General features: G+C 37.2%; 1 protein-coding gene across 1 annotated transcript; it reads left to right on the plus strand.

The window, feature by feature from the left end:
- The first annotated feature begins 1,277 nt into the window (after nt 1-1,277).
- Nucleotides 1,278-10,279, plus strand: LOC103473949 (voltage-dependent P/Q-type calcium channel subunit alpha-1A-like). The gene is made up of 4 exons (XM_017307837.1): nt 1,278-2,134; nt 3,850-3,955; nt 6,951-7,090; nt 10,231-10,279. The coding sequence occupies exons 1-4, from the start codon at nt 1,857-1,859 to the stop codon at nt 10,262-10,264; spliced, it is 558 nt and encodes a 185-aa protein (XP_017163326.1). The 5' UTR covers nt 1,278-1,856; the 3' UTR covers nt 10,265-10,279.
- The last annotated feature ends 1,076 nt before the right edge of the window (nt 10,280-11,355 follow it).

The following is an 11,355-nucleotide window of genomic DNA, read 5'->3' on the forward strand; positions in this document are numbered from 1 at the left end:
TCAGAATAATTGATGGATTTATCCATTACTAAAATAATAGTGAGTTTCAGCCCTTTATAATTTTTTGACACTAATGGTTTGCCATAAAAATGTCTTCTTAAAATGTTACATTTCTTCCCGCAGCGGTCCGCGCAGCCACGTTCGGGTCGTGGCGGATGCTGACGCTGGGGGCGGAGTACGAGGACAGCTGGGTCCAGTCCCCCGACAGGAGGACTCCCAAACGGGTCGCAGAGAACCCGAGCCCCGCTGAGGAGCCAGAGACTTTCACTGCGGAGCCTCTGGAGCCGACATGGAGAGCCGTCCACGAAGAATCCGTCCGGGAATGCGACACGACTATMACCTTGGACGGAGTGAGCGGCGGGGCCGCAGGTGACGGTGTCCGCTGGGCGGTGTGGAGGCACGACACCCTGAACAACTCCGCGCTCACACAAAGGTGTGGCAATCGCATCCAAAACCTTTAAAATAATATGACGTGGGATTATTAAAGCTTTCCCTACTTACCGGAACATTTAGAGACAGATTCTTTGAATATTCTAACAATTACTCTAAAGATTAATCGATTAATCGGTTGAGGAAAAAGGCACATTCTACAGATTTTTCATAAAACTACTTCACGCTTTTTTCATACAATATTAGAAATGCATTAAAAGATACAAATGAATTAATTATTCAATTTTGCATTGCAGTACTGCGACCAAACCACCAGATGTCACCCTAATCATCAGCAGAACCGAAGATGGTCGTTATTTATTCATAGAAAAATGATGGAATATATTATTTATCTCACTTCTTATTTCTGGTGTTTACTTTGTTTTTTTAGGTTTGTACTGTGAGTAGAACAAATTCATCATGCATCTTCATTACTGTAATAGGAAAAAAAATTAAAMAWTTTTATTTCTTTTACCATTAATTAAAGTCACTTTATATTAAATGATAAAATCATTGCAATTTATTTTGAACCAAATTTTAAGATGTTGTTGTTGATTCAAAGCTACTTTTACTGAATTAAAGCAGTGACGTAGTRGTTAAAACTAAAAGTGAAAAGGTTTCTGGGTTTGTAGATTTTTTTTAAGAATAATGGTTAAAAAGGTTTAAAACTAATGATGGGAGATTTTCTTTRTTTAAACATCATAATTCTTTCCTGATTATTTTTCAGCCATGAAGAGATTAAAGTCAAAATTATTCTAGAATAAAGTTGAAATAATACAAAAATAAAGTCAGTATTTCGACACTACCGTCGTTTTATTATGTCTTTATTCTGTTCAGACATTATCCTCTCATTTTTCTKAATTTCDTCCCGTATTTTTATTCATTTTGACTTCCTTAGTTTAACTCTAATCCTCCATCGTGTTTGTTTTCCTCCAAACTTCATTATGTTTGAGCGTGTGCGCGCTCCCGCCTGGCCACATGCGCGCGTCCTGACGCTCCTCGGAGGAGTCGCTTTTTCATCCAGAGCGAATCAGGCAGGAACCGCCGGACCTCCGCTGCTGCTGCTGCTGCTGCCGCTGGGATTTTCATTCCTTTTCCCGTTTCCTCCTCACCTTTCTGGGAGCAGGACGGAGTTTCCCGCTTGGCGCCGATGCTGGACGCTTCAACTGGTGTTCCGGAGGCGATGCTGCCTGGATTCTGGGCTGAGTCARGCTCAGCGGGTTTTCCTCCACAGCCTCAATGAAAGTTGGATTTTTCCCCCCCCCCGCAGGTTTCCCAGAGGATGAGTAAATGGAAAGGATCGGGATCAGGTGGTTCGCAGTGAAGCCGCCCATTTTTCCCGTTTCTGTCTCCGGTTTTTGGATGAAGCGTCTCCCCTTCACTCCCACTGACACCAGCTCGGATTTCCCCTCTTGTGCGTTTCCAGAATGGCTCGCTTCGCAGACGATCTACCCACCCGCTATGGAGGGAGCGCGGGCGGCGGAGGGAGAGGCGCCCCGGGCGCCGGGAGAGGGGGCGCCCGGGGCGGCGGCGGCGGTGGCGGGCAGAGGATGTACAAGCAGTCCATGGCCCAGAGAGCCCGAACCATGGCCATTTACAACCCGAACCCCGTCAAACAGAACTGCCTCACGGTCAACCGCTCCCTGTTCATCTTCCGTGAGGACAACCTCATCAGGAAGTATGCAAAGCGAATAACAGAGTGGCCATATCCTTCAGCAGCCAGCGTCCCTGTACTCTCTGTTTACTTATTGATGTGAGTTTTACAAAGACAGGTTTGGGTCAAGGCAGATAGAAAAAAAGCAGCAAAAAAACTCAGAATTTCTGAGATTAATCTCAGAAATTTTGTAGAAAAAAGAGACATTTCTGAGTTTGGAAACTCARCAATTCTGAGAAAAACAAAATCCTGAAATTTTCTAGGAATCTACTCTAAATTTCTGATTTTCAAAAGTCAAAAATGTCTTATTAAAAAAGCTAAAACATTCTCAGATTAAGCTCAGCCATTTTCTATATAAAAAACCTCATAAATATCCAAGTTTGACAAATCAAATTTCTTTGATAAAAAGACTCAGAAATTCTCAGATTAATCCCAGAAATGTCCACGTTTAAAGAGTAAAACGATTCCACGAAAAAACCCTGAAAGGTAAACATCTCTAAGAAAAAAACTCTGAAATTCTGGCATTTATTCAGGAATTTTCTTGTAAAAAATCATAAATTTCCTAAAACGCTGAAATTTTGAGATCAGTCTCAGAATTTTTCTAGAAAAAAAAAAATCAGGAATTTCCACGTTTTTTCTAGAAAATTTCTGAGCTTGATCTCAGAATTTTTGATTTTTTTTTCTCAGAAATGTACTCTTTTGTTTCTCCTTCTGTATAATGACCCTGATGGGCCACCGTAGTTTGGAGTTTGCGCTCCAGCCTCGTGTTTTTGTCTGTCTCCTGCGGCTGCACCTGTCGCTTTCACCTTATCTCTGTTTAACTGACACAACAACGTTTTTGCCGAGCCGCTGAAAAGACTTCATTGTGTTTCCCTGATAGGTTCCTTTTTTTCAAAATGTCACCTGGGGACTTTTCCTCCACACTAATCAGATATTCCTCCTGATTACGCGGAGACGAGGAAAAGCTGCGAACAGCGTCTATCTGATCCACGCTTATCTGAAGACATGATGGCAAGAAGCTGCAYGTCCGTGACTTCAGCACCGCCTTGTTGTTTCAGCTGGAGTCGCTCTCCGTGGTGCTGAACTCGCCCACGCTGCTCTTCAGCACTGTAAAAAAAAATATAAATGTATATATATATAAAAACACCTCCTCATGTTGCTCTTTCCGCTTTAAAATACAAGATTAAACCAGTTTTAAAAAAACGCAAATAATCTCAATTTAATAAATATGTCAGATTGATATATTTCAAGCATTTATTTATTATATTTTCTTTGCAGTTATGGGGGTCGTTGCTKAAAAAGTTGGTGGTTGGAAGAGCTGTATCAAGAGTAAAAAAAAAGTTTGGTGGAAGAAAAAAAAAACTGGAGAATAGTCCAACCGACACTCATCTCTCTTTACAAGAAGGGTAAGCCAGAAAAAGTTGCTGCTWTAAAAGCTGGCGATTGAAAGTTCATGATTTAAAAGAAAAGTTTAGTGGAAGGATAAACTGGACAGTAACCCAGCTGACAGTGAACAACACCGTTAACAAGAAGGGTAATTCATAAAAAGAGCCACTGCTTAATATAGTAACAGTCCTACCACGTGGACTGTAAGCTACACAGTTTTAGTTTGATGTTTAGCTCATTCTAGCATAATGCTAACATCTTTTTTGCTTCCTTGCTTTGTTTCCAAAGCCGTCTTGTTTTCTGTTTTTCATCCACAAATGTAACCATTGTGATGCTAGTTTGTACTTTGAGATGCCCTGAATAACCCTTAACCCTCACACTCCGTTTGAATACATGATCCTGGCAACGATTATCGCCAACTGCATCGTCTTGGCACTGGAGCAGCATCTACCTGCTAGCGACAAAACGCCGATGTCGGAACGCCTGGTGAGTACAATGGAAACCCAAACTCAAATTTTCCTGTTATTTGCTGAATCTCTTGCAGTTTTCTAGAAAAAAAAGCTTAGGTGAGTATTTTAATAGTTAAAACAACCAAAAATACTCAAATATCGATGAACACATACAGTGGAAACAGTGTTAGCAAGACCGCAGATGCTAACATCCACCGTCCTCCTTATTTTCAATCTTGGAGATACAGCCAATCAGGGTCAATGGAAATGAATGCTGGTCCTGGATTGGCTATTTTGCAAACATCACTCTTATGCTATTAGCGGATGAGTTCCCAGCAGCATAGCTAATTTTTCATTTAGCGCTGCTAATCTTGAAAACGCTTAGCTTTACCTTAATTACTGTTTCCAGATAAATCTAAAACACTAATTTACTTGGGTGTTTTGTAAACCTCCAGTTGAAAAAACTTTGACATCTGTGTTGAAGTTTTGGTTATCAACCTTTAAGACTTGTCAAGTAGTTGGCAGTTTATGTTCGTGCTCTTATTTTGAAGTTGACGAAAGAAGCGACAGTTGTATTTCCTCTCCTCACGTTTTTCTCTCGTTCCCCCATAACTTTATTTCGAACAAGAAACACACAATAATAAAATAAAACAAGGACAGTAGAGAACAAGATATAAACAAAATTACGACATTGAGGTAATAAATATAAACAATGTTGTCGAAATTAAGCTAGTGTTTGAAAGTTGCAGTCTTTCGGGAAATGAATTGGAGCTAGCGCGTTAGCATTAGCTTCTGGAAAATACAGCTGATGTAACGGCTATAGTTAGCTTAGCTAATGTTTATGATTAGTGCTTTACGGTTAGCGCAGCTAACTTTTGTAGTAAGCAGTGATTACTTTGCTAGTGAATATTGTGTCCAGTAGTATTTTCAGCTTCCCATGCTGCGTCTCTTAGCTTAAACGTCTGTGAAAGTAGCATGCTAGCTTTTGAGTAGCTCCTCTAAAAGTAACCTGAAAGATAAAGCTTAGTTATATTTGGTTACATTAGCACATTACTTTTATTCAGCTTCTAGATCTGTCACATCTTTGCAGAATGTACATTTGTTAAGCCACAGAGCGAAAGATGCGCAGCGTCATCCGTCCAGCTGCGCGGTCCAACACTTTCCTCCCTCCTGTTATTGAAGGTTGTTGCAGCTTCACGCTTTACAAAAGTGAGCAACATGTTGCCTGATGTGGAGGCTGCGTTTTGCCTGGGCTCAGAGGAGATTACGGCTGCAAAAAGCGGTGTTGAGCTCATGAAAAAAAAAAGTGATTAGCGAGGTTACACAAAGAGGAAAAACAAGTATCCTCTCTCTGCCTCCTCCACCTCGAGGATGTAACATGACAAGATGGCTTTTAATTAGAGCAGAGGATCCGCGATTATAGCCGCAGCTCTGTCAACAGAGCTGCAAGTGGAGGTGGTGAGTGAAGCGCTTCAGATTCATGGCATGGATCTGAATTCCTCAGCTGTTTTCAGAGTCTGGTAGTTTATCTTTAATAGATGTTTACACAACTAGAGAGGCTGTTGATGCAGTTTACGTAAGAAAACATGAGATCTTTTACACATCAAAAATAATCCAGTTTGACTCGCATTTGGTGAATTTTATCAGTCACAACAGATTTGTTTGCGTTTTTTTTAATTTTTTTTTTATTTAAAACAGGAAAGAAAAGTTTGCAAATTTCGGCCAAACAAATTTTAATTTCAGAAATTATTTTCAGAAAGTTTCTATGATAAAACAAGGAAACTATGGTCTCCAAAAGTCAAACATTTTCTTAAAAAAAAGTATGAAAAGCTGAAATTGTCGGAAATTTTATTGGGAAAATAAAATTTCCCAATGAATTTTATTTTTGACTTTTGGAGATTTTGGAGTTCCAAAAGTAACAAAATTACAAGGGGGAAAAAAAATCTGAAATTTTCTAAGTTTAAAAAGTCTAATATTTTGTAGAAAAATTTTTGAAATCTAACCTTTGAAAATTTATTGAAAAACAAGGAAATTTATGAGATTGAAAAGTCGAAAATTTGCTAGAAAAACTCTTAAGATTAACCTAAAAGAAATTTCTAGAAAACATTTCTAAAAAAATTACAAGTTTTGAGGTTAAGCTTCAAAAAGTCTAGGCATAATGTGAAAAATTCTGTGTATGAAAAGTCAAAATCTGAAATTTGAGATTAATTTCAAAATGTTTCTAGAAATAGCACGGGAATTTTTGAGCTACAACAGTTTTTAAAAAATTTGCAGATTTTTTTTCTAGAAAAACAAGGAAATATCTGAACTCAAAAATATCCACCACCTCGAAATTTAGAGGTTAATTTCAGAAATGTTCTAGGAAAAAAGTTAAAAAATTTAAATGTTGAAACTCAGAAAATGTCCAAAATTCATAAAATTTCACAGCAATTCATGTAAAATCAAGAGATCCCCAAACTTTTTCAGACTGATGCATAATTGTGAGTTCATTGCAAATTTTCTGCAAGATAGCCAAAAATGTTGGTTTTAAGTGATGCTCACTCCCACCTGTAGGTGGCAGTACTTTACTTCTACTGCCTCAGTCTTACTTGAAGTCAAGTTATAATCTGGGTTCGATGTGGCGAGTAACAAAAAGTCACATTTACCGTCACACATAAGCAGAAATATAAAAAATGTCTTACAAATATTTCTAAATCACTGATTTTGATCGCAAGACAATCACAAAAACAAAAAAAACTGGAAGAACTGGATATTATTTCATTTTAAGAAACACTTAATRAAGACAGAGACAATTATTAATATTTGAACAATTTGCTGGTGGGTTTTATCGAAGCATCCTGGCAGTACCGGCCCTTTAAGAACATCCACAATCTCAGTTTGGCCCAAAATGAAAATGAATTTGACACTCCATTGAAGTTTGTGGCTTTAAAGTGACAAAATGTGAAAAGGTTGAAAGAGTCTGAATACATCTGCTTGCCTTAACGCTCCGTTGAACGCTCTCCACCCTCCTTCTCCTCCCCGTTTTCCTCCAGGACGACACGGAGCCGTACTTTATTGGAATATTCTGTTTCGAGGCGGCCATTAAGATCATCGCCCTGGGCTTCGCGTTTCACAAAGGCTCGTACCTCCGCAACGGCTGGAATGTAATGGACTTCGTGGTCGTCCTCACGGGGTGAGTCCGCCTCTCTGGGCTCGAAGCCTTTACAGAGGCTGATTTCAAGCGTGAATGTTGCTCGACAAGTGACCCATTCCTCAATGGTTTCGGGATTACATCACCGTTACGATGGGAAAAAGTGCTAAGATACGCCGAGTAAATGCAGGACGTGGTTTCAAATGATGATTTCATGAATTAAAAGGGAAAACATAAAGTAAGTTAACTTAATGAGGTTTTAGTGGAGGAAATGTGGCTTTTAATCAGACTTTTTAGGGTCATACCACAGTTACTTTGACTAGACCATTCAAAAATCTTCATTTTTTTGTTTACATTTTGATAAAATGCTTCATATTACTGTTCACACTGATTGATATCAATGGATTTGTTTCTCATTAGTTCTTAAATATGCAGTCGAAGCATAATATTTTATCCTGCTTCAAGTTGCCAGTCAGGTTCTAATTATGTGATTTGGTTCTGAAGGTCTCAGCAGAGGTTGGGACACTGCTGCTAGTAGTACAGCTGATTTATTGCTTAGCGCCTTTGCTATCTTAGAAAACGTTTAGCATACTTAGCTTCCCATAATTTAGTGCACTTAGCCTTTCATAATTCTGCTTCTCCCCTAATAGCATAGCTAGTTTTTTACTTACTGCTTTCTTTAACTTTGAAAATATTTAGCACCTTTGATTTTATTAATAAGAGAGCTAATATTTTGCTCTTTATTGCAAACAATAGGGGTGAGGATTCTTTAGCGTTAGCAGAACTAATGTTTAAGATCAGCTCTTAAGGGTTGGTGCAGCTAATTTTCTGCTAGCTGTGAGTCTGGCTGGTGAAATCGAACTAAAACACACAAAAGGCCAGTTTGGTTTGAAATCAGCTTTCTGCTTTTACTCGGTCTGCTTTTTGCTGATATTTACATTTGTTTTGAAGATCAGAAACATTTAAATATGTCGCTAAGGAGTGAAGGAGCAGCTTGTTGTTTGCTGTTGCAATAACGTGGTTTCCAAGGTTTGATGTGAAGATTCTTGGCTACTTACAGACTTTCTTTGTTCAAAATTTGCTTTGGATCTGATCATAATGAGCTCCTGGATCAATTTTCTGTTGTTTGAATGGTTGGTTGGATCATTCTTCAGGCTTTGCTGTCTAAGCTTCAGTTGTTCACCTCTGCACAGCAATAAGGTTACGGATTTGGTCTTGTACAGTTGACTGGTTTCTCTATATGTGGGTATTTTTTTGTGTTGCCCTGTGATTAACTGGTATCCTGTCTCTAGTAATGTAGTTGTACACTGCTCAAAAAAATAAAGGGAACACTTTAGCATTTAAGTGAACACTGAAGTGTTCCCTGTATTTTTTTGAGCAGTATATATCTGCCTTAGAAATGTCCACAGATGAGCCTCAGAGTGCTGTAGCAGATGCTTTTATTCCTAAAAGTTGTGTTTTCTCTGTTTGATCTGATTGTAGAATCAGAATTTCAGTCGTGACTTTTGCTGTTGTGGAACATGGCAATAAAATTAAATCAAAATCATTAATTTTGATTAATTAGGAAAACCTTAATGGAAAAGATTAGGAAAACCTTAATAGAAAAGATAAATAAATAATATATTTACATCAGAGAGTTTGTACATTATTAAAAAGTCTGAAGTCCATATTTGTAAAAAATAAAAATAAAAAAAAATTAAGGCCTTAAAATGTCTTAAATTCATTAGAAAATATGTATGTTGGCTAATTTCTGTTTTAAGACAGGTCTTACATTTCACTCATAATGGCCTTTAAAAGTCTTAAAACCCTGTAAATGTGTTTTTACTAGGGCTGGGATTTAACATGTTATTTTGATTAATTAGTTACATGGATTTTAATTAGTTAACATTTTTATAACATTAATCACATCATTTTTTCTTTTTCTTCAAACATGATAGACCTGAGCCGGAACTTTGTATTCATGTTTCTAGTACGACCGTAACTCTGACGCACAAGCGACTTCCACTACCAACAGCAATAAAGCCGCTTCTTTTAGCCCACTGGGAGTTAATTTCTGCTTCAAAAACGATCTGATTGGACGCTGGGAAAGACTATTAATGTGTTCAAGTTGTGCTAAAAGAAGTTAGCCAATAAGCGAAGCTATGCTAGCCTAAAATAGCGTCTAAGTGCTAAACATGTGGCAGGAAGCTAATGCTAATGTTACATCTCTAAGGAAGTTTCATGAATGAAACAATACATAGCTTTGTTGTTTATCTCATATGTCTATTTATTCAATAATTTAGCACCAAAGTGATTTTATTTTGTTGAGATTAATGGCAACTAATTAATTAGAGACCCTGCAATTAACTCTATAAAAAGTTTAATAGAGTCTCACTTATAAGAAAAATGTATTAGACGGCCTGTTTACACTTTGCCTTGACCAAATTAGGCTTTTTAGTCTTTTTGCATCATCACACCGTCTCCATGGTGAAACATGGCAGTGGCAGCATCAGACTGTGGGATTCTTTTCTTCACCAGGCTCAGGAAAGCTGGTTGAAGTTGTTGTGATGGATGGAGCTAAACAACAGGAAGAAAACCTGTGGAAAACTTTAAAAAATATAAGATAAAACCATTTATAAAGAGTTTCTGTAGATTTATGTAAAATGAGTCACGTTGTGTTGATTCGTCAGGGAAAAATAAAAAGAACACAAAATATATTTTACCAGATTTATCCAGCGCCTGATTTCCATGTGTAGCTGCAGGGCAGTAAACAAATACTTTATCCAGCAGTCAGTGTATTAAAATTGTTGTTTTCTTTTGAAGTTGCATGACTGTAACTGGGGTTTTGCAGTTCTTTAGGCATATTTTCCTCTTTTTATACTCAGCATGCAAGCAGGGGCGAGTTTTTTTTGGATCTGAGGTAATCGGATTTAACATTCCTGTGCAGTCGCCGTGCAGTGGGAGAAATCATGTCAGTGTTTTTATATGTCAGACGGCTGAGGAGCATCGGAGATGAGCATTTGGGTTTCACTGGTTTGGACAAGAAAAAGAAAAAAATCAGGAAAAGTCCAAATAAAGACCAATCTTTAAATATATTAGAGGTGGTTGAACATTTCTTGAACAACTCTGCAGATGAAAAATCTGCTTTTATTTCTGGCTTTTTTCTTTTCTTTTTCTTTCTCCTCTGTAAACTAAAACTGCAGCAGCATCTCTTCAGCTCTGACCACCCGTTGCTGACGCAGCTGGGGACAAATTACCCATTATTCTGTGCATGTGAGTGTATCTCCCTCTGGTTTCCAGGCAACCGGAGCAGATAATGTGCCTTGATGTAAAACGGGTTTCTGTCTCTGTGTTTGCGGATACGTTTGACACACTATTTGCTTTTTATTTTATTTTTGCCTGACGTGGTCCTGAGGAATCAAGGTGTCTCTTCTGAGCCTGTATGCATCTGAAATAGAGCTTCTGCTGACGATTAATCGACTGTTGTGACGATTATTCGATTAATTGCGTAAAAAAAAATGTCCACATTTTACAGATTTTTCATTTAACCACTTTTCCACAAGCTTCTTTGTGGAAAATTAGAAATACATAAAAAGATGAAAGTAAACAAACACTTCAATTCCTTTTAAAATGAGAAAATAAACAATTTGTTGCCTAAAATGCAATAAAATAGCCTTCCTTTAGTAAATCTGAACCAGGTGAAGCTAATACTTGAGAAGATGTATATATTTTTTGTACAGTTTGTTTACTGCTCTGTCTTTTTTTTTTTTTTTTTTTTACCAAATTCACTTTTTTTGAGTCTATATACTTGAGTTAATGAAAATCAAATATTTGACAAAATTAATTGATGATTTTTTCATTAATTGATTAATCACAATTAATCTGATTAATTGTTTCATTAAAAATCTGAAATTGGGCCACACTTTCACTGGGGCACATTATTTATTTTAGGTAAAAAATGATCACGAACTGAGCAATACTTTAAAATATGCTAAAAATGTTGGAAATGTTAGCTTTGTGCTTTTTTTCCCTTGGTGTTTTTATGTAAAATATGCATAAAGAATGACAATAATAGTATCAGGAAGATTAATTTTTATGTTATTACATTTTTTATCAACAGGTTTCAAAAATCTAGATAAAAAAATATCTATTAACCTAAAAATAGTAAAAAAAAAAAGTTTTAATTTAATTTAAAAATTGAAGCAGTTTTGATAAACAACCCAACATATACTTGGCTAGATGTTTGCCTACATATATGTATAAAATACTTTTAAACAATTTTGATTCATTTACTTCCATTTTACAACTATTAGATAACACATCTGTAA

This window comes from Poecilia reticulata, linkage group LG12 (genome assembly GCF_000633615.1).
Source record: "Poecilia reticulata strain Guanapo linkage group LG12, Guppy_female_1.0+MT, whole genome shotgun sequence".
Taxonomy (NCBI): domain Eukaryota; kingdom Metazoa; phylum Chordata; class Actinopteri; order Cyprinodontiformes; family Poeciliidae; genus Poecilia; species Poecilia reticulata.

Coding starts and splice junctions, on each gene's coding strand:
- LOC103473949 (XM_017307837.1), top strand. CDS start 1,857: ATGGCTCGCTTCGCAGACGATCTACCCACCCGCTATGGAGGGAGCGCG. Junction 3,956..6,950: donor CGCCGATGTCGGAACGCCTG/GTGAGTACAATG, acceptor GTTTTCCTCCAG/GACGACACGGAGCCGTACTT. Junction 7,091..10,230: donor TTCGTGGTCGTCCTCACGGG/GTGAGTCCGCCT, acceptor CTAAAACTGCAG/CAGCATCTCTTCAGCTCTGA.